This window comes from Rhea pennata, chromosome 3 (genome assembly GCF_028389875.1).
Source record: "Rhea pennata isolate bPtePen1 chromosome 3, bPtePen1.pri, whole genome shotgun sequence".
Classification (NCBI taxonomy): Eukaryota; Metazoa; Chordata; class Aves; order Rheiformes; family Rheidae; genus Rhea; species Rhea pennata.
This window is the reverse complement of record NC_084665.1, coordinates 15,177,409-15,201,764: the sequence shown is the minus strand read 5'-3', so window position 1 is coordinate 15,201,764 and position 24,356 is coordinate 15,177,409. Positions and strand designations below refer to the sequence as shown.

Genomic DNA, 24,356 nt, shown 5'->3' with positions numbered 1-24,356 from the left:
AACATCCTCACCTGTCTCTTGCTCTTTCATCACACACTGGAGATGTTCTGTCTAGGGTTTATCTTTGGTAGGAGATTTCACTGTGCACCCTTTATTCCTGCCACCTGCAAACTACTCAGCAATGAGGCAATCTCACTCTTAAAAAGTCATACACTTTGTCACACAGGTTGTGGTCGTTTTGAGCATAATGGTGAAAAACAAAATTTGACTGTTGTGTGTTGCAGAGTGCTCATATAGTATGTTCTTCGGTGTTTTAATGGGTACCTAATTCTTCAGGTATGTGATTAGTGCTTGTATTTCCAGCTCTTAGCCTATCTTTGTCATGTTTAACTGTGCTTATATAACAACTTCTCATTTTCCTCTCTCCTTTTCACCAATGACCGATTCTCTGTTCTGTCCTCCAGCAGCACCTAAGGATCTTAAGAAGTCATTGCGCTAGCTGCATCTTTGCGATGCATTAGTGAGAACCAATGATTTTTGACTGTCAGAATTTACTCATGGTGCTGCTGGCAAGCAGTGTTACTTAGAGCAGTGGTCACAGTGCTCAGGTTGTGTTACAGAGCATATGAGGGCCACGATAGCCTTGAGATTTGTGAGAGTGGCAATAATAAAGACAAAAAGAATTGATAAGAGGCATTAAGATTTTTCTACATCAACACAAATTGGAAATTTGAGGACCACTTGAAATTATCCATTATTCAGAACTAAGTAAATGCTCTTAGCTTACCCTTTAGCATTTTAGTTTATGTTTGGATCTTGTGTCCAGCCAGTTTCTGTTAGAATTTTGTTGCTGTTCTTTTATTTAAACATAGCAACTTTGTGGACTGCTTACATTTTGTTCTGAGGCAGCAGCTACTTACCATTTTTTCCCCCACACGCTCACAGTAGATAAAATTGTATTGAAACTATGTTTATACATAGGTTTATACATATTTTTATATTCTGGTAGTCTGTGATACAACCCCTAAGCCCTGTTGTATTTTTCCGTTGTGTATTTTATTCTTGTAAGTAAAGGTTCTGCGCATCTTTTTTAAATAGGTATTTCCATTGTCTTCCAAGTGCCCTATTGCTGCAGGGTTTTCTCCAAATTGCTATTTTACTTATAAACATTGGAAAGCAAGAGTTTATAATGCAAGTACTGACAGATCTCTTTTTTTATAAATATTATTTATATTCATCTTCTGTTTTGAGAAAGAGAAGAAACTATCATTCGTTTACTTAGTTTTTAGGTGTCATCTAACCTTTTTGATACATCAGTGCAGGGAACTAACTATGACAATTTGAAGTGGTCTTTCTCTATCCTTAGACATAGTGAAAGAGCAGTAGGTACGCCCAAGACTGTAATTCAACTTTCAAGGATTCCTAGAGTTTTCTTCTTTTTGGTTTGATTAGTTGGGCAGGGCTTTTTTTGATTTTGTTTTTATTGTTTCATAGCTACTGTACAAGGATGACAAAGTATTAGATATTAATACTGAATTAAATCAAGCCCTTTGGACTGTCAGCTGCGATCACATTGTTTTTGTCTGTATTAAAAAGGGTGTTTCCTCTTCAAGTTCCTGTTTGATTTCCTCATCTAAGAAGCTAAATCTAGATTTCATAAACTAATGCACTTAATACTTGAATCAGCTGTACAGAAATAGGCTTAGTAGTTGTTTGTGTGTATATCCTGAACAGGAAATAATACGTAGTTTATCTTTCATAGACCTTCAATTTTTCTGAGACCTTCACTGAACTGATTGTTAACATACCCTGTAGATGAAGCACTGTTAAAAGCTGGAAAAAATGGAATCTTGACTATTTATGATTTTTTTGGCTTTTTTCCCTCAAATTTGGAGAGTTTAGTCATGAATAAAAGTCCAACAATTATAACAAAAACAGGGATGGAAATAATTATCTTCAAGCTGCAATGAAGAATGTTCTTACCTATTTTGGAAAAAAAAAGAAAAAAATAAGAAAATAGTGTTTTTCAATTTATTGTGTCATAATATATGAATGAAAAAGCAACTTTACATAAAGGATTAAGGGATTGTTTCTCTTGTCATTAAACAAAGGAGAATGAAAGCATACAGAACCATTTGTACTATAGTAGTAAGGGATCTGTCAGTACTTGCATTATAAACTCTTGCTTTCCAATGTTTATAAGTAAGCCAGAAAATATGTAGAAGAGATTGTAACTTCCTGTACTAACTTTTAATCCAAAATGGATATACTTTTAAAATTAAATAAAAATCCATTTTGATGTATCGTATTATAAAATAAAAAGTTGTTCTCCAGTAAAAGAAAGAATGGAGACAGGTTTTATTTGCAAGCACCTTGTTTGTAATAACTCTAATAACTTGTATACTTAAGATGCTCTATTTGTGTTAAATAGCAAAAGGACAGTAGAGCCAAGTTAAAAATGTGGACACTTGTACTAACTTAGAATACAATGTTGTTATTTTATTGTTGCTACACAGTATACATAGTTGACAATTTCATAGAAGGGAAAGAAAGTTAGACATATGTTTTACTTTAATTTAAATGAAAGTTCTGTGGTTAAATTCCATGCATTGCAATGAAAACCCTGTCGAGTCCACAACTGTGTGCTGAAATTGTTTATAGCATTTTATATATGAAGTTTAATTCTTGGAATCAGCATCAGCATTTTAAGTATTCACTGTCTAATGAACTGTTAGCAGAGGTCCTTGGTGATTGGATTCTCAGATCTGTTGACCTTTGAGTACCAGGATTTCCAGTGTCTTGGATTTGCTTGGGTTTCCCACATAGTTTAGCCTGTGGTTTGGTAAGCATGTCCAAAAGGAAGCATGATCCAGTGACTGAGATAGTATTCACATTAGAGTTTGGAGTTTCTTCTGCAGTTCTGACTGAGATGTTCAGAAATGATGATCTTCTTTTGAACTGGAAATCTAAATATATTTGAGAATATGTGTTTTCTTTGATCTGGAAGTGAGCAATGAGGCTCTTACTCCTTATATATTCTTTTTACAGTATGTATAACCCAGTTTTTACCCCATGTAGGATCTATCCCTCTATTTATACAGTTCTTGCAGTTGTGTTACTTTAGCCATCTTTGTGTACCATATATGTTTTCTAATGAAAATTTTGTTTTATAATATTAAGCTACTAATTTAACCAAATATAGGAAAACAATTAAATGTGATGTCAAATTCAGTTGTTACTTTTGCATTTCCTCTATTTCTGTACTTTTATTATTTATTGAATAAAATGTTTATCAATCCTACTTGTTTGGGGTATAAAGAATGAAATTATGATTCTATTCATGTTATTGAGAAAACTTCCACGGATTTCTGTAAGATGGGAATTTCGTGATAGGGCTGCACTCCTGCAGAGAGTGCTTTGGCATAGCTGGCTCCCTCCACTGAAAAGTGTGACTCACAGGAGCAGCAAGAAAAAAAAGACACAAATAGGAGCACACTATTCAGCAGAGATGCAGCAGCAGAGGACTTTTACACAGAGATGAAGTTATTCCTAAATTATGTGTATTGATGGTGACGGGGATGCAGCTGGTAGGGTCAGGAGGAACTGTGAAATAAGAGTATATTTGTCTAAGAGACTTGCTTATTCAACTGTAATTCATTCTGCTTATATGTGTCTGTTCAGCCAGGGTTCAGTTATATCATAACAAACCACATTTTTCCTAGCACCACTGCATTATTCAGTGTCCAGGGCAAGTTTGTTCTGAGGAGGTAGTGGGATTTGTATGGTAAAAGGGGTTGCAGTTTCTGTTCATGCCTTTGTTTTACCAGTCTTACCAGTCAATAAGAGAGGAAGAAAAGTGGCCACAATGAAAAAAAAAGGTCATTAAATACTGCAGGTTATGTGCCACTTGTGCCACAAATTTTCACTATGGTGCTGATCAAGTCATTAGACCGGACTTTTCATAGGTGATATCTGCATTTTTCTCATTTTCCCGGTGCTCAGTTTGAGGCCTTGGAATGTGACTAGCAGAAGGGATGTGCACTCAGAGATGTAACTGAGATCAGGAAGGAGATACGTTTGGCTATGAAATTTACTGCATTATGACGAATACTAAAAGTATGCCCTGTCTTCTGTCAGAATGAACAATCAATTTATGAAGAATTTTTAGCTTCATCTCATCTTTTAGGGTAGCACTGTTTCTTCAAGTCACAGGATTGCTATTAGGATCAAATTATGTTTCTAAATAACTCAGATACTGTGTTGAAGAATTACATCAAAAACCCTATTAGGAGTTAATAATTATGGCTTCACAGATGAGTTTAATTTGGTGGTGTGCACTAAAGAATGCTAAACAGTGAATAGGAAGGAAGATGAAATGGATGTTAGGGCAGAGATTCTGATGGGAAAAAAACAGTAAATGGCAAGGTAATTAAGTGTGTCATTATAGTGTATATGGATAATGGGGGTGAATTAAGTTGCACAGACAGTCCTAATTTGTCACTTCCTAACTTTTCAGTACCTGGCATTCTGATCTTGGTGTTCTTTAATACAGTTATTTGTATATGATATGAATAAATGAATATAAACTTTGTCTTAAACTAATGCTCAGTAAGCAAAGAGGATTGGGAGCAATTTGGTAAGCAGCAGAACAGTATTTTGATCTTGGCCTGCTTTAATCCAAGAGTTGCATTTAGCATTATGGAACATCCCTGTTAGTGTTGTCTTTTCATGATGATTTTAATATTCTTACGTTGCCACTTGAAAGTCAGATTTGTGTTACAGAAATTAGTAAACATTCAATATACCTATCACTTGAATTTCCTCCTATAACTGCACTTCTTTCAAACAGTAGGATTGGAGTTAGCTTGTTTAAGAATCCTAAATGCAGTTAATCTCCATACAGAATCATAGAATCAGTAAGGTTGGAAGGGACCTCTGGAGATCATCTAGTCTCTGCTCAGCAGGGTCACCTAGAGCATGTTAGACGGGGTTGCATCCAGGCAGGCCTTGAAGATCTCCAGAGAAGGAGACTCCACAACCTCTCTGCGCAACCTGTTCCAGTGCTCTGTCACTCTCACAGTGAAGAAATTCCCCCTCATGGTCAGGTGGAACTGCCTGTGGTTCAGTTTCTGCCCATTGCCTCTTGTCCTGTCACATGGGACAACTGACAAGAGTTTGTCCCCATCCCCTTGACACCCTCCCTTCAGGTACTTGTACACATTGATCAGATCCCCCCTCAGTCTTCTCTAGGCTGAAGAGGCCCAGCTCTCGCAACCGTTCCTCATAGGGCAGGTGCTCCAGCCCTCTGATCATCTTCGTAGCCCTCTGCTGGACTCCCTCCAGTAGCTCCCTGTCCTTCTTGTACTGGGGAGCCCAGAACTGGACACAGTACTCAAGATGAGGCGTCCCCAGGGCTGAGTCGAGGGGCAGGATCACCTCCCTCAACCTGCTGGCAACAGTCTTCCCAATGCAGCCCAGGATACCATTGGCCTTCTTGGCCACAAGGGCACATTGCTGGCTCATGGTCAACTTGTCATCCACCAGCACTCCCAGGTCCTTCTCTGCAGAGCTGCTTTCCAGAAGGTCAGACCCCAGCTTGTACTGGTGCCTAGGGTTATTTCTCCCTAGGTGCAGGACTCTGCTTTTGCCCTTGCTGAACTTCATGAGGTTCCTCTCTGCCCAACTTTCCAGCCTGTCCTGGTCTCTCTGAATGGCAGCACAGCCCTCAGGTGTATCAGCCACTCCTCCCAGCTTGGTATCATCAGCACCCTTGCTGAGGAGGCACTCTGTCCCTTCGTCCAGGTCATTGATGAAAACGTTGAACAGGATGGGACCCAGTCCTGACCCCTGGGGGACGCCACTAGCTACAGGCCTCCAACTGGACTCCACACCACTGATGACGACCCTCTGAGCTCTGCCTTTCAGCCAGTTCCCAATCCAGCTCACAGTCCACTCATCTAACCCACACTTCCAGAGCGTCTCTAGGAGGATGTTATGGGAGACAGTGTCAAAAGTCTTGCTGAAGTCAAGGTACACAACACCCACTGCTCTCCCCTCATCTACCCATCCAGTCATTCCATCAGAGAAGGCTATCAGATTGGTTAAGCAGGATTTCCCCTTGGTGAATCCATGGTGACTACTCCTGATCACCTTCTTTTCCTCCACATGCTTGGAGATGACATCCAGAATGAGCTGTTCCATCACCTTCCCAGGGATGGAGGTGAGGCTGACTGGCCTACAGTTGCCTGGGTCCTCCTTCCTGCCCCTTTCTGAAGACTAGAGTGACATTGGCTTTCTTCCAGTCCTCACACACCTCTCCTGTTCTCCATGACTTTTCAAAGATGATGGAGAGTGGCCTGGCAATAACATCTGCCAGCTCTCTCAGTGCCCGTGGGTGCATCCCATCCAGGCCCATGGATTTGTGGATGTCTAGCTTGCCCAGAAGGTCTCCAATCCTTTCCTCCTCAACCAAAGGAAAGTCTTCCCTTCTCCAGACTTTCTCCCTTGTCTCCAGGCTCTGGGATTCTTGAGGGCTGCCTTTAGCAGTGAAGGCTGAAGCAAAGAAGGCATTCAGTAATTCTGCCTTTTCTGTATCCCTTGTCACCAGGGTCCCCACCCCATTCAGGAGCTGGCCCACATTTTCCCCAGTCCTCCTCTTGCTGCTAATGTATTTGAAGATGCCCTTCTTGTTGTCCTTAATGTCCCTTGGAAGACTCAATTCCAGCTGGGCCTTAGCCTTCCTTACTAAGCATCTTACATACTCTGACTGCATTCCTATAATTCTCCCAAGGTTTCCATGTACCTAAGCTCCTATTACATTCATTGATGGTCTGGTCAAGCTAGTGGAGCCTTAAGAGCATGAAATGCAGGTGGCTGTTTTAAGGTGAGATAAATAGGCTCCATTGACTGTATCGACCAAGGGATCAGTTCATTTACCTGAACAGAGGTATTCAGAATGGCGTAGGCTTCCAAAAGTGCCGTTTCACATCTGCCAGCTCCATGCAGGTATCTCTAGGGTATCATGCAGAACTTTTTGTGACACAAATGCTAGATGCCAATAGTCAGGCAGTTGAATCAAGATGTAGATCTCTGCTGATTATAATGAGACCTTGGAAATTGGGATTACACTTAAAGACCTACATGTAGACACTTATATCCAAGTGTCTTCTTCTGGAGCTGAATCTGTGGTCTAGGCACGAATTTCATTTGATGTATGTTATATCCTGAATTTCATTGCAGATGCTGTAATTTAGACGTTTATATTTAACTGACGTGATTGATATAAAATGTTTAGACTACTTCTGGACAAGTAAGCTTGAGAATACTCTTGATATGAACTGTTTTGGCATTAACGTTACAAAGTGATTATTACAGAAGAGCTCTCCCAAAATCATACTCTGCTAATGTTTGTAAGGTTGCATAACACTTCCTCCCAAACTACTAGTTTTATTTTGCTTGTATGATGCTTCCATTGCCAAAAAAATGATAATTCTCTGTGCATGTGTAAGTAGCCAAACAGTTTTTTATGAGTACATCTTTAATTTAAAGTATATCAGAGTGCATCTTTTGAGAGATTTTATTCTAGGAAAACTGACAGTCTTCAATGCCAGCATTTCAGATATCGACCTTTGGAAATCTTTGTCAGTGGAAGCACTGAGTAACTTGAAGCTTTGTTCTGAAATGAGTTCTTTGAACTATTTTAAATAATTTTGTTATTTCTTCACTTCATTAAGAAACTAGTAACTTTGGACTTAAGTCTCAGATCCCTTCTTAACATAGATGTAGCACAGCTGAATGTCAGGAATGTTACAATTAACAAAGAAAGAGCCAAACCTTGTACACAGATAGTCACTGTGACCATCAAAAAAACCCTACTGTAACTCAGGAAAGACAGTGTAGCTAAGTGGCTTTAATTATATCACTGAGGAAATGTGTCCACAATTCTGACATGTTCTCCATATCAGCTTAGAAGTTGAGGGCAGGAGAGGAGAGGTATAACAGCATCCATTGTGTGGCTAAAAAAAAAAATGGCGTGGATTCGGTCTTTGGCAGCAGAGTGATCACTAATACTATTTACTAGGGAAAATACAGATACATGGAAGATAATCTCAGTTCCATGAAGTCTGTTGGAAGGTCCCTTCTGTAGGGTAAACAAAATCTTCGTAATGAGAAACAAGATTTGTTTCCAAATTATGAGCCAACCAAGAGCACTATACCTTGTAATCCTTCACAACTCCTGAACCGCTCACTGTAGTACTCATTCTTTCTGGCATTAATGAGGCACTGGCAATCATCAGTTACAAAATATAGGTTTTGTAAAGCATAATATAAGGAAATATTTGTGCATAACAAAAGCATTCCAGTAAAATCAGCTTGTAATGAAAATACTGGTTTTCCAGGATTCTTTGTAACATTTATCATGTTTAATTCAAGTTACAAGGACTACATTTTCCCTGCAGCAGTCCACAGTGTTCAGAAAGTGATCAGAACAGATCTGTCTGCTTTAACTGTCCAGGCAGAATAAAAAGAGGGAAGGGAAAGAAAGAAGTGGCATAAATTACAGAAAACAAATGAGATCTTTGGTATTTTTTGACAGCTCCTGAAGCTTGAGGGAAAAAAACTGAAGTGTTGGCAAGATGCTCAGTAATAGCAGCTACCTATTTAGAAAGAATACTTAAGAGTAGTACTGGCCAGTCTGCTTCAAAAGATGGGCTTTTTCATTTTCAGGTTTTTGGGGTTTTTGTTCATTTTGTGTTTATTTCTCATAAGTAATTATGTATCTTTCTTTAAATTAGCAAAGAGATTTGATACTACCTAGCTGTCCGCGTTAAAAGTGTTGCTATTGACTTTAGTAGAAACAAAATCATATCTCCAGTAAAACTCGTTTTTCTTTTAGTTTTTCAAATTTGAACCTTTCAATACCAAAAAAATTGTACTGACAAAGGGCAGATTCTAATGAGACTTCTAGGCATCTACGCAGATGCCTAAAAGCAGCAATAAGTTTAGGAGGAAAGAAGTTTATTTCCTCATAATGAAAAAAACAGTAAATCTGTTGGTTTTCTTTCTGAAAATACTAACTTTAGGTAACATATACCATAGTTGCTTTGAGCAGATGACAGTTCATGATTTTTCAGTATGGGTTTATTTCTGTTGTAGAAAAAATGATTTTTTTTCCTAGAGAAAGAGATTTGTGTCTTAATTTTATGCACATTGCAAATAAAGAAAAAAAAAATCATGTTCCTCAGAAAAATAGTCTAAGTAACAGATTAATTTAAAAAGCTACAATGCAGTGCAGCACCCTGAAAGCTGCCAATGCTCTTGCCATTTCATTTGTCAGTTTGAAGAGAACTGAACAACAAAGAGTATGTATCAGATTCTATTTCAGTAAGTATTAAAAGCTTTGTTCAAAATAAACAACAGATTTTTTTACACAGAGAAAGATTGAACCAAAATACATGTTCATGCTCTGATAGCCTCTTTAAATAGCTTGAAGCTCAGATGTTAAATGTGTGTTTATTTCTACTAAGTGAATATATTCATAATGACAGTTTATAGACCACAGGAATGGACTTTGCCATAAGCATGCTTGCAGCACTGTTGCATCTCACATGAATGGATCTATTTTTTTCTATGCAGCTTTTCATAATATTAATAGGAGATAAAAAGCCTAACAATTAGAGATATTACAAAGCTGACTTGAATAATACACATTTAGGAAACTGAATAACCTGAGGTTGAGAGTTAAACTTTGTAACTTTGTATTCAAAATCTCAGGTGAAACATTCTAGATGCCTTCTACCAGAATAGCTTGGGATCATGACTTGAAAGGCTTCTTCAGATGATACATTTAATACCTTTGAAGGTAGCATGTTATATTATAGACTTTAAAACTGAAGTGCCCTGATAAACTGAACCTGATAAGTGAAATGATAAATTCAATAGAGAAACAATCTTTATATTATTTTCAAGAGTGGTAATCTTTATATATAAAGTCATAAGAAAAAGCTATGAAAAAGCAGCAGTGTTTTAAGGAATGATTTTTTTGTTTGTTTTATTAAAATGAAATATACGTCTTTGGGATATGACAATGTGGAAACATGTCATCACTTCCATAAGGTACCTCTGTCGTTCCATGAGGGACAGCATGTCAGTGGCTTTACACTTGTTATTTTTGTCTTCTCCATTATCTAGGCTGTTTGCTGTTTTCAGACATTCACCTCAAGGCAGAGGAGGGGACAAGCTTAGGAATTATATGACTGCTTTTAAACACAAGTTCTGTTATTTATAAAAATAAATAATACATATTTGCAAATCCTAATTCCTGACATCAAATCTAATCCATTTCAAAGGCAATCTTTGACATGTCTTGTACACCGTGGGCATCAACTTTACCTTCTTCATAAACATACGTAATTGAGTTCACTTTAAGAGTATGCTCCTGTGTGCTGGTGACCACAATTAGGTCTTGTGGGATAATGAATAAAATAGTTGTAATATATCGTTATATTCATTCTTATTTCAAGGAAATATTACAGCATTCTGAAACTTAGTCTTGACAAAGCTCAAACTTTCCCACCGTGCAAACTTTATCAAGGAGACTGTTAGTAATGTAATCTACTTGGCATTTTTTGAACAGCTACGTTCTTTAATGGACCAATGATTATTAAAAATTTTCCTCTCATTCGTATATTAAAACATCTACTATTTTATATTACTGTTGCTTTAAAAAAGCTCCTTGAGATTGCAGGTTGAAAGACTGGTGTAACTACTTCCCTTGAAGAAGTACAAATTAAATTATCAAATCATGTAATGTGAAGTTAGTGAAAAAAAAAACAAACCACACTAAATGGATGCTTAATAAGTAAGAATGTTTTAAAGCATTTTACAAACTAGGGAAAGATAAAATTCTCCATTGTTACTATTTTTTTTTCAGTCTATCACAGGTATCCACTCTTACAGGAGATGGGCACCATATATTTTGTAGTTACCTTTTATTTAAAGATAATTTGTAAGTCCCAATCCAAATTTGGCCTAAGAGCAAGAAGAAAATGTATGTGAAATGTCAAAATACCCAAAATAAACATTTCAGCTTAAAATTGTTTTGTCTGAGATTTTTGTAACAATCCATGGTTTTTATCTTTTTTTTTTTTTTTTTTTTTAAACTGTAAAAATGAGCAGGTCTGTTTTGTCCATATGAAAGCAATTGTACATGCACTTCAGCATGAGGAACAGCTGCACTATCACCCATCTAATCTGTGCTCACATACATAGATGCATAAATATGTACTTTCATAGAAATAGTCACTTCTGAATGTTTTGAAGTCAGCTGACCTTTTATCTCTGAAAGTATTTAAACAACGGTATCCTAGGAAAAGTAAACTTGTACACAATAATTGCAACACTGGGAACATTAAATAATCTCTCTCAGACTTGCTGAGTGCTCTAACATAATACTCTAAAAATTGTGTTGCTTTCCTTTTACAATTTCCATTTTTGTCTTTGTTTTGCCCTATCAGCTGAAAATGACCAGCTTGTACCTTATCCATGAATCTCCATTTCTCTTCTTCTATCTTAGCTACCCAAAGTATTTGTACAGTAAGAGAGACTTTTGAAGGAAAATAGCAAGAATTTCAGAGCTGCTTGAAGGAGTTCACTGATATTTTTCATTCCTAGGTAATAAACGAACCTATTCTCTTCTATATAAATCAGTCTTTTGAGAGTCTTTTGAGATACACTAAGCATGATAATGTGGGCTTGGTCCTCTGATTTACTTGGAAGTTTTGTGTGGCCTACAGAGTCTGTGTCCCTGGATGGAAAAGTTTAGTCTTTAAACCTGCAGCATTCCTGACAGAATGATCTTCAGGAAAGACTGTTTCCTGCTGTCCTGAGAAGTTTTTCCTTACTATTGTCATTGTGTCATACTTATATCACTATCAGGCATATGAGTGTCTGTACCTGGTGTTTGCCATTTAAAGCTACAACTTTGTTTAAAGAGGAATTAAAATATGAAAAGCTACCTGGACTAGGGATGGATATGACCACAATCCCTTCACAGTTTTATGCCATTTACAAGATTTTATTTACCCTTTAGGTCACAGAAAAACAGTAGCTTTATGAAAGAACCAGGAGGATAGACAGAGACTGCTCATTTCCTGTGATGGACCTCCTTAAGCATCTGCTGTTAAGATTTTTAGCTCATATGTTTATTCTTGTATAGGAGAAAATAATCTTGCAAACCATTTCCAAACATTTAAAAGTCAATAAGCTGACTGGGAGTAGTCAGCATGGATGACAGGGTAATCATGCGTAACCAACCCGATAATACCTCCTGTGATGAGATGACTTGGCAGATGAGGGGCTAGTGGTAGATGATATCTCAACTTCAGCAAGGCTTAAAAAAGCTGGCTGAACTGTTGAGCTCAAAGGGTTATGATCAGTGGCATGAAGTCCACCTGGAGGCCAGTCAGTAGTGATGTACCTCAGGGACAAAGTGCATCCTCAGCAAGTTTGCAGACGGTACAAAACCGAGAGAAGTGATAGCGACACTGGATGGTTGTGCTGCTATTTAGAGGGACCTTGACAAACTGGAGAGATGGGCAGAGAGGAACCTCATGAAGTTCAACAAAGGGAACTGCAAAGTGCTGCACCTGGTAAGGAATAACCCCTTGCACTAGCACATGCTGAGGGCCACTGGGGTGGAGAGCTGCTTGAAAGAGAAGGACCTGGGAGTCCACCATGTTAGTGGACAACAAGTTGACCATGAGCCAGTAATGCATCCTTGTGGCAAAGAAAGCCAGCAGCATCCTGGGCTGCCTGAGGAAGAGCATTGCCAGCACGTCAAGCGAGGTGATTCTTCTGTTCTGCTCAACACTGGTGAGGCCACATCTGGAGTGCTGTGTCCAGGTCTAGGCTCCCCTGTACAGGACAGGCATGGGCATAGTGGAGCAAGTCCCTCCAAGACCACAAAGATGCTTAAGGGATTGGAGCACCTGATATACAAGGAGAGGCTGAGAGAGCTGAGACTGTTTAGCTTGGAGAAGACTTGGGGGATCTTATCAATGTTTATGGGATGCAGGGGAGTAAAGCAGATAGAGCCAGACTCTTCTCAAAAGTATCCTGTGACAGGACGAGAGGCAATGGGCACAAACTGAAATATGGGAAATTCCTTTTAAACATTCAAAAAAATGTTATTACTGTGAGCGTTGCCAGACACTGGAGGAGGTTGTCCAGAGAGGTTGTGGAGTCTCCATTCACTGACATAATCAAAACTCAACTGGACAAGGTCCTGAGCAACGTGCTCCCTTTCTTCCTGCTCAAAGCAGGGGGTTGAGCTAGATGATCTCTGAGGGTCCCTTTCAACCTGAAATATTCTGTGATTCTGTAACTCAGCTATTACTTTAAATAGTTTTATTTACATCAAGCCACCACAATCAAGATAAACCCTTCCCTAAAGGAGAAATACTGCTGTGCTTCTAAGTTTCAAATGCAGTTTACATTTTCTACTTTCTGCTATAGGACAAGAGGAAATCAGACAGTGTAACAGATTTGCACTTCCACTAGATAATAGAGCAAGAGTAGCATCAAGAGTTCCTTAATTCTAACCAGAGAGTACAAAGAAGATGTAAACTCCCCGTAGCTCTCAGCCCATCTTCCTTCTTGTAAATTCTGTATTGCATTTCTGACATGAAGAGGTTTGTATCATCTGCACAGTTTCTCATCATTATTTGTATGCTTTTCTGGACTATGGTTGCATGATGGTATGGTATAAGCTCTTAGATCATATGCCTGTAACTGTTGGGCCCTCCTTACTGTAGTAGCTGTTTTATTTCTACTGGGTCATCTAGTGTGATGGATTTTGTGTAGAACTCACACTGAGTCAGTCAAATTGTGATGGTTCAATACTGTCCTCCAATAGGGTGACTTTGAAATGCCTAGGGTGAGGTTTTAATCAAGATATTTTTAGGTGTAAGATTGCTGGCCAGAGGCAATAATGCTTTACTACTTTCTCAGCTCTACGATACATGTGCCATTTGATTTAAGTACAGTTTATGTGGTTGACAGATGCTAATCAATTTCCAAGTATTAGAGAATTATCTTTTCTTCTCCAGATGCTTGAACTGGCACACTAACTAATGGCATCAATTCCTCCTCATTTCAGTTTCTTGTGATCGTGGAGATTTAACAGACATGGTGCGAGAATTCATTTTCAATCACATTCCATGCAATGGAGTGGGAGTAGCCAAAATTCTTATTCAGTCTGCCCTGTGAACCAAATCCCACCCTGTGGGAGGCGGACATATTACAAGGAAAAAATACAATAGGCCTTGCTGCTTCTAGCTCTCTGGTACATTTATTGCTCTAGGAAGATACGGTAGAAACTTAACAGGAAATTCTCTTGTACCTTCTGTAGGTCAAAGGAGGTATAAAAGATACTTCCAGTTACTGAAATGGCTGAATTTCTCTGTGTATTCTCATTTACTTCACTGCTTCTCTTGGAACAGATTTCTGCAATATTGCTTTATTTTTTTCCGGTGAGATTTATGAAGGAAGCCAAATTCAAGTTGTGTAACTCGTATTTAAACAAAGATATTCTGATGTGGAAACACATTTTTATAAAAATGCACTTTTTGTGATAGCCTATTTGTAAGTAAATCATTCAATTCCACTTCAAGTTTACAAAAACAATTTATAGGAAAATCCACAACAGATCTCTGCATTGCAGATCAAAAAAATTATCTTCAGACTTAAAATCATTCATCTTGGGATCATTCCTTCTCTTTAAATTAACACATGAAGACTTTTAGCATAGATTAGATATGAATAGCAAAGTAAATTTAAAAGGAAGAAATATGTAATGAGTCAAATTGTGCTAACATGAACTAATAGCAATCCTTTTTACATAAGCAGAAAATCTTGCCTGGTAACGTACACAGTATGCAATGAACAAGTCATTTTTCTCAGAAATTTTATAAATAGAAATGTGAAACCAAAATATATATTTTTGAAGTTTCTTGACTATTCTCAGAGTATCACATCTAATTCATATCTTTAGTATATCAGATCTGATTTGCCCATAGTGTTGATATTACTTTCAAACAGTACCTCAAAGAAATTCTCATTGTGTATTCTCTAGAAAAATGCTAACCTTGAATGCTAGCTAGAGTTTGACAGAAAAGGAAGAAATATAAACAAATTAATAACATTCATCTGACAGCTGTGTTTAAAAAACAAAGTCAAACACTAGTTGTGATTAAATATCTTTTTCTCCCCTTTCTAAAACAGTTACAGACCTTCTGCTAAATATCCTGTGGGTCAAGAAATTCTTGCTTGCTTGCTGCCCAGAGCAGTTAGCGAATAGGCAGTAGTAGTGCAGGCTTCCCCACACCAAAAGGCATCAGTTCTATTCTGGAGTACCCCACCTACGCTGTTGCTTGGTTCCTAGCCCACCCACTCCTTGAGCTCTATCCTTAGAGTACTGGTGGTTTTCTCTTATTTTTTGCTTTAATTCTCTGAAGCTGAACCTGCTACTTGGCTTTTGTTTGCTGGCAGACTCTGGTGGGGTCATCCTAAAAAATGCATTAAAATTCGTCTCCCTTGCACTTTGCTATATTCTCCTTCTACCACTTTCCCCCTTCCTCTCGAAGGTATGCGTATAAAAGGCACTGACATGCAACTAAATGCAGACCTCTGATCCTGATCCACTGTGTGGCCGGCTGCCAGCATAATTTTTAGTGTTTTATCAAGCAGTAGGCACAATTGTTTAAAAATCACCTGACACGCGTTCCCTGAGGGGTGCAGCAGTTTCCATGGCAGCTCAGAGGCCCTGTTTAGGAAAGCTCCAGACGAAGCTGCATTTCACGTCAGGAGGCTTCAGGTTTTACCCCAGGCTAGAGCGTAGTTTTGAAAATTGCAAAAATACTAGGGCCAGAGGATGATGGTCAGTGGGAGGTTTTTGACTTCGCCTTTTTGAGTTGCTTGAATCCTTTTCCTTATCCTGCACCAAGGAGTAATTCTCTCCAGCTTTCTCTCCATAATCCCTCATGGATATTTTTGGGGGGTTTTGTTTTATTTCAGAACTTGTTTTCTCCACTTGCTTTGATTGTTTTTGGTGAAGTTAGAATGCTAAATGCATTTTTTCAGGTCACACTATTATTCAAGTCATGTTAAATAAAACAATATTTTCAAATACACTTCTGTTACCAAGGCTTCTGTTATCCTTCCTGCTATTTATTTCACATCAGCATTGGTCCCTGCATATTCTGTTTCCACATTCCTCTTTTACTGTTAGGTTCCTGTGCAGGAGCACAGGCAGGGGTGATGGGAAGGCCCCATGCTAACTCTTGGGACACACCACCTATGGGCTGAGAGAGGTTTTCCGTACTATAAGAAACATTTTGTGCAGAGATGCTCCAAGTGAGTCAGCAATAATACCGACGCCAAATAGCCTAGTGCTGTAGCTCTGCTAATGCTATGCACTGGGCTGATGGTCTGTGCTGTTCTGGAGCCAGCCAGGCTGTGAAGACATACTGGCTAAGGGATCTTTAAGATGCTGCACTGCAGTCTATGGGCAGGTCTTGAGTGATTTCCCCCTCTGACTAAGATGCTGTGTCTGTTTTGTGATGCACCTGGCTCCTCTGCTTTTCTTCATGCAAAATATGGAGGAGTAAGGGGCAAGCAAAATGATGCGTGTCAGCTGGTTTCACAGCATCTGTATGTAATGACCTAACGTAGAAATAGGATAAACTCTAATTATCCTTCAGTGAAATAACTTAGATTCAGAGGTGTTTCAGCTGATGACAAGCTGTGGCCTTCTGGCCAGGAAATCCAGTATTTGCCCTGTTAACAGAAGTAGTTTTGAAAACATTATTTTGATTTGATATGAATGTGGTGTGATCTGAAAAAATACCCGCAGTATTTTAAATTTACCAAAAACTTGTAACTAAACTTATCTTTGTGTTAAATCTATGTGAGACATTTATGAAAATTTCTGAAATAATTTATGCATTCATTATTTGCATATGTGTATGTGCATTCATCTGCACACAAAGGATTTATATTGACAACAAAGGGAGGTGTTCAGCAGTGTATACTCCCTGTTTTATTAAAGTTCTCATGATATTTGGACTTCAAAAAACGCAAGTTGCTAGAGGCATTATTTACATGTGAATTTTAGGTTTATAAAGCAAAAACACTTTAAATAAAATGTTCCTACCTCTTATGACTGTAGAGGAAAGCTTGAAAACAGTGGCTAAAGTTCTTAAAAGCTCAGAAGCCAGACAGGAATGAAAAAGAATTCCATGTTTTTTTCCTGCAAACATTTAAGTATCGGGATTTATGAAAGCTTGACAGTACTATTTCAGAATACAACAACATTTTGGAGGTATTTTATAAATATTTACAGTTCTAGTTTATACACTGTCATGCATGTAAATACAATCTTCAAAAAGCAATATTCTCTCAAATATTTTATCCCAAACAAATAGAAATAAAGTGTAAGCAATTCAGTATCCTTCCTTCCTTCCTTCCAGATTTTCTCTCTCACTGTAAATAAAGCACACTTTTATCTCTTGTTCCACTGTAAGTGATGCTGTAATTAAGGTGAAAGGAAACAATCATATATTCCTAAATCATGCTTAGCTCACCCATGTATTAATGCTGTAGATCCTTTTCCAGGTCCATTTCTAGCTCTGTAGACTGCAGAACTGGTGCAATCTGAGGATAAATGGAGCCTGGCTTTTTGCATACAATAAGTAATGAACTGCCGTAGAAGCATCTTACGTTTAGAGATGGTTCTACGTGCACTCTGTTAAAGAACAATACACTATTTATTTATGTATTTGTTTATTGTTTGCCCTGCTCACAACCCAAAAGTCAAATAAAAAGATTAATTCTCTTTTTCATTGTAAATGACACAGGATTCATGAAAGATGCTGTAGTGTTAGCTCTGGGGAAGTTAGGATTTTTTGAGGCAAATACAGCACATGCATTTGAAACAGAAATCCTCTTCAAAATTCATTTTTAGCAAAAGCTTCTTGACCTGTATACGCCTAAGCCTCAGATCTGGCTCACAGAACTGTCATTAATACAAGTTGTTATGATGGTCTTCTCAGGTGTGGAGGCTGGGAGCTCATATAATGGTATTCTTCTTCTCCTGTGAACCGTGGACAACTGTTACTCCCTAAATGATCAGACTTGGACTTGAACTAGAAGCTGGGAAGGAGAAAGCCACATACCTAGTGCCAACCCCTTAAACTACCTCATTTTGTATCAGAACTCTACTGAAAGATGAGTTTATATGGTGCCACTAACAGCGTTGATCAGTCCTATTATTGCATATTTCTGATTTTCCTTCCCACTCACATGCCAGGGAGTGATGGCTAGGGCTTCTTACCAGTGCTGCATCAGATCTTACAGCAAATGATAGCAATACTTATCTTTCCTGCCACTTTTCCCACCTGCACCTAGTGATATCACAAGAAGCCCAAGCTCTTCCTTGATTGGAGTAGATTTTTCCTTATCAAAGTATGCAAAGATTTCATTCAGAGAATAGTGACAGCCAAGCCACTTATTTTGGAAAATCTGTTATAGCACAGATCTCAGTTAAAAAGCTGTTATTGGGAGAACATAAAGTAGCTCTACTAGCTGTAGTATTCACAGCCCAGTGGTTTTTATGGCAGTGCTACTATCACGTTGGATTAGAGCGGTAAGGCTCTGTTTCTGGGGAACCCTCCTCATTTGATCTGGCCAGACCAGACGGATGAAAATGCTCCACATAGCTCAGCAGAAATTCCTTGGAAAGCCTGTGGAGGCCCAGAGTTGTTTCAGACAGAAAATTCCTTGGAAAGATCATTCAACTCTGGAAATACTGCTCAAGGATTTGCATGGTGACACGCTTGCGAGGAGGCCTAATTATGCATATACACATAAGGTTGCAAGAAAAGACACACATGCGCTAAATACCATATACAAGCAGGTTGTTTATACTAGAATCCAAATTGGCACAATGCAAAACCAACTCTTTAGACTTCATTTTCCAATAATGTGTTAAATGGAAAACTCTCAGTTGCCTAGGTAACAAGCAAGGTTCACTTAGTAAAAGTAATTTTATTTAATGAAGTGATAAGGGAAAAGAACGACAGATCCAATTGTTCCTAAAACTCCTAGGAATAAAGCACCATGAGCATATGATCAGAGAGAAAGTCTGCTTTAAAGTTCAGATAGGAAGCTATTTCAAATCCATTTATAAATGCACACAGACACTACAAAATCTGCTTAGCCAAGAAAGTAAAACCCAAAACACTAAAAAATTAATATGCTCTGAGCGGCTGCTGCACAGTAACAGCTACTTGGAGAGGTGGATGTGCTTGTAAACACCACCCTGGGACTGGTTTTGGGGGTGGTGGTGTCCATGCCCAGCTGCTGCAGCCAGCAGAGATGGTGGCAGCGCGTGTGACAAGGGAGGCTGGCGGGGGAGAGACGCCTCGTCCCTGCCCGGCTGCAGGAAGCTTCTGGAAGGGCAGGGTGGGGCGGGCACACTGGCAACAGCCAATCGGCAGGCACTGCCAGGAGATGAGGGAGCCAATCAGAATTGGGTGTTTGTGCCTTCCCCCCCCTCGCCCCGGCCCCCCCCCCCCCCCCACGCCATCTCAGTTGGTCACCCTGAAATGGCGGGCCAGCCTGGGGAGCTGCTGCTGCTGCTGCGACCAGAGGGGCCCTATGCGCAGCCTGAGCACTGCCAACCATTGTCTGGCCCACGCAGCCTTTTGTTCTGGATGGCGCTGTCTGCCCTTCAGGACGGGAAGTTGTGTAATTCATAAATCAGCCAGTAAAGTGTATCCGAGTCCCTGCATGGTCAATATTGTCTTAAATGCAAAATCAGAGCATGACCAAGAATCATCACACGGGCATGCAATACTCACGAAATAAAATGCAGTAGGAAACAGTTAAAAATTTTGAGATTAGCTCATGTTCCAGCTTTGCTGCAATTATTTTTGCAGTGTCTTTCTCAAGGTTTGGATCAGTTTGAAGCACTGCTGCTTTAGAAATACATCCATTGAAATATTTACCGAAGAGCGAGCAGTGTATTGCCCAGTTACAGACTTGTGGAGACTAGTTCACAAGATCAACTCATCTGAATGGACAGTGGTTAGAGTTTGAAACTCTGTGTGGAGTTTGCAGAGTTTCCTTCTTTATGCGGTGTAACTCGGGAACTGGAAGCCACCAAGGATGAATTTTGGGGGCAGGGCATACAGTTGTGAAGGTTGGGCAAGGAAGATAACATTTCCATTGGTTTAGTCTTGGACAAGCTTGCCTACAAGTAAAGGTAAAAGGTGTTTGTTCACTTCTGGATATCACAGTAGTCTTCTAAAAACAGTACAGATAGATCTTGATTCTGAGTGATACAATATTCCATGTATCTTTTGATTTTCTTTTCTAACTTGAGTTCATTCAGATATATTAGAGACTGTTTTGCAAAATAAAGAGCTTTTCAAATCTTTAATAATACGGAGCAAAATGGACCAGTCTTTTACCAGTCTGCTGTTATTTGACTTTTCTATTTCTGTTAAGTATGTGATCACAATAACAGATTTACTGCTGTTACGAGTCCAGTGCATAGTAGAAAGCTGTATTCTTGTTTCATTCATGTACTTCTATCCTGTTTTATACTCGTTACTAGAGTAACGTTCTTCATATTCTGCAATAGAGAAGAAGGGAGATGGTTTTTACAACATGAAGTGAGGAACAAGGGTCAGGTGTGAGCATGTATGAACATCTGATGGAAATAGCTATTTATTAATATGAATAGCTGGTATCGATTGTAGACTAAATTTGCTCCTACAGCTGAATTGTTTCAAACATGGAATTTCCATATCTGGTTAGCATTTTCTAGATGATCTTTCCACACACAGTCTCGTTTATAGTGGTCAAATAGAAAGAGCTTCTTGAGCTCCTTGACTGTGCAAGTCCGTAATCAACCAAGCATACTCCTAAGGTTATACTTAACATACTACAGTAGTGGGACATAGCTGCTTTCTGAATAAAGTATTATGAATGTATATTTGTAATCAGAAGGCTGTGCGCATAGTTTCAAGAATGAGATTAGTTTTGCAGGTCCTAAAGTCCACGTTGGTGATGAGAATTATACTGTGCAGCAGTAGAACAATTTGGAGAAAATGGTTTTTCTCTTGCAGCCAGCAAGCATATTTGAGACATTTTAATGTCACAGTGATTTGTAAGAAATTATCTAAAAAATGTTATCTCATAGAAATGTATGTTGTTAGATGAAGTTTGTTAGAGATCCTATGTCTTAGGTATGTTTTATGTAGTGCCTCAAGATCAGCAGCGTTTATGCACAATACTGATTGTGAAGGCATCAAAACTAAGTCTCGGTGCAACACTGCATTTTTATAATACTCAGTGTGATTTTCAATAAATGAATTAGTAAAACTCTTAATAAAACATAATTACATTTGTGCCCTTTAAATTAGAATTGAAACAAATCTATCTTTTAATACTAATTGCAGCTAAGTACTGATTTCAGTTTATGCAGCAGTTTGTATATACAGTTTATACAAAAGTTATAAAAATGTTGTGTGGAAATACAGATCTCTTTTAATATATTACACTGAAATACCTTCTCCATTCTATTGCTGAGATTCAGTACAATAGAAAGAGATGAGAAATTACTTTTTTCATACTTAAATGTCTTCATAAACAATGTCATCTGCCGCACTTCAACTGCTTGTGTACCTCCTTTTATCACACAATAGTTTCTCTTTCACTGATGGGTAAAATACTGTGAATTGTTTCAAATTATTTTTTGCTTTTAAAGCAGAAAGAGAGGGAAAACAGAGAAACAGCCTGACACATTTGAGGTGGTTTCCTCAGTAAACAAGACTGTGCTTCACATGGCTCTTGAATAGAGGAAGCGTGATAGGACAGCAAACGCCACATGTACAATTCATTACATGCTAACGCTCTCTTATGATTTTTCTTGCAGGAAATCCTGGCTAGCTAAAGTTGGAAGCCCAAGCTCTCGCATAGACCGAACAAATTTTTCTAACGAAAAGGAGATTTCCAAGCTTGATTTCTCAGGATTTAGCACTAGATACTAATGGAGGAAAACGTAGCTACAAACAAAACTGTGATATTTCTGCTGCATGATGTTTCTGTGCCTCCATAAAATTGCACAAGACCATTTTGATGCTTTCTATACTACAGCTAAGTAAAAATGGTCTCTGTTTACATAATGTAAGAATTCTTAATTGCTGTGTAAGACATTATGTCACATGAATGCCAATATCTAATACCTAAAATGCCAGTATCTAATTTATTGTATCTTTAAAGCTAGACAAAGGTGCACTGTGCATTTGTGCACAGTGAGATTTGTTATACATAAACACATGGAACTCAATCTTTACATCGTAACGGATTCATATTTCAGATGCAAAACAGTGATTATTTATATTCTGCTATTTGTAATTTCACCAATCATATTTAAATACACCCACTTTAAACAGAACTGGAACACTGAATAATATATTCTAACAGCTCTATATTGTAAATCATACTATTTGTAATAATTAGTTAAGATGTAGCAATAATTAAAATAAATGTACATTGCTTCAGAAACTAAGATTAATCAGATCTGGTTTAAAACTTTCGACAGTGAAGTAGATAATTTTTAGAAGGAGATAATGAAGTACATCACTCTCACTTCTTTTTTTCTTGTTTACCTGCAGCTTACATCAATATGGACTATAAATGTTATTTCCATCTTTTGCTTTTTTGATGTTCATGTTGAAATTAACTGAAGGGTTCATTTTTTTCCTTACCGATGAGTATTTGTTTCTCAGTTAGGAATATACATCAGAAACTGATTCAACAAGGTGCACCCGTGTACGTCATGTCAATGGTCCTGTGAAACCTGACAGTCACATGCTTTAAGTATTGGCTAAGTCTTAACAGTATTGAGTCTAACTCTCATATGTACTGCTCTTTCACAGGTACCAAGGACTCTGTCAGTGCTGGAACTGAACTATATCCTCAGTTCTAAAGTAGTTCCCCTGTATCAGGATTAGCATGTGTTGGAAGGCTTTGGTTATATCTGTGTGGTATATCCAAGCAGGCACCAGTGGGATCTGGCAACACTCTGTGTTGGTGTGATCATGCAAGTCCAAGCTGTAAACCCTTATGAGAAGTGTATACTGGATAAAGCTCGATAATGCTGCAGTCATGTGGTCACATGGCCTTGGTTGGGCTCTAAACATGGGCTGTCTGCCTGGGCTATATCCTCTAAAATGCCCATTTAGTGGATACTTACACTAGTATTTCCACTGGCAGTTTTCTACCTCTTCTGAGGGTGAACAGTTGACTTAGGCAACATCCTCAAATACAGTTCTTTTTTTTTTATTTCAAAAAAAGACATTTCATAATTCAAACATGTATTTTCGTATGTTCAGAGCAAGATATTCACAGAGAGGTGTACTGGCTACTGGATTAGTTTTCACTGGGACTTTGTGCATAAGGCACTAAAGACTCCTTTCTAGAATTTGCAGGAGTTATTTATTAATTGTTATAGTTCAAAACACAGATGACCTCTGTGATTATATACAAGCATCCTTTGTTGAAGTCGTCATGAATAATCTTTGTTCAACTCAAATGGTAAATGGCAAAGTTCAAGTATAGCAGTAACTCAAAAGCTGTTACATCCTTCTCTGAAAACGGTATCCTGCCCAGCCTAAGTGGTTTACAATTTGCTTGAAGTTACCTGGCAGAAGACATACACTCAGTAAAAGCCATTTCCGGCCAAGATTTTTTGTTCCTGTCTTGAGCGAGAATGACAGAGAAAAGCAGAAAGCGGATGGGACATTAGATACATTAGAAAAGGAGACAAAGGTGAAATTATTGTTTTGATATGCTTGCATGAGTGGGGCTGGATGCTCACAAGAGCTCACTGACTTTACCCTGGCTCCGTTGGAAATGCAAGGCTTGGGCAGGGGAAAACAGCCATTTAAAAACTGCTATTTTTTCTGAGAAAATTCCCTTCTAGAGAAATTTTAGAAAGTTGAAGGAATCTGTATGCAAAGTGTTTCTTGCACATTGAAAAGCCAAAAATAATATTTTAAGTGATATTGTGAGCGCTACACTGAAGGTTTTCACAAAACTTTTTTGAACTAAGGTATTTCAGAAAGAGATATTTATTTTATTATTTCTAGTAATTTCTAATAATATTTTATTATTTCTAATATTAAGGATTAGAATTAGTATTAAGCAAATTTAATTTCTGTAATCTGGCCTGTATACTGTAGGCCAGATTTTTTCTTCAGTCCTAGTGTTGTGTTCTGCTACAGACATTACAATTGTTTTCTTCTGTATCTGTGTGATAATATTCTCTGTTTGGTAATTCATGCTAG

The 24,356-nt window shown here is 38.3% G+C and overlaps 1 protein-coding gene across 1 annotated transcript in view; it reads left to right on the top strand.

Annotated features, from left to right (window-relative positions):
* Positions 1–24,152, top strand: part of ACYP2 (acylphosphatase 2) — a 66,456-nt gene extending 42,304 nt beyond the window's left edge. Inside the window, exon 4 of the mRNA XM_062571687.1 lies at positions 21,941–24,152. Coding sequence (XP_062427671.1) covers positions 21,941–22,055 — 115 coding nt within the window. The 3' untranslated portion in view covers positions 22,056–24,152. The remainder of the gene's footprint in view (positions 1–21,940) is intronic.
* Positions 24,153–24,356: the final 204 nt, after the last annotated feature.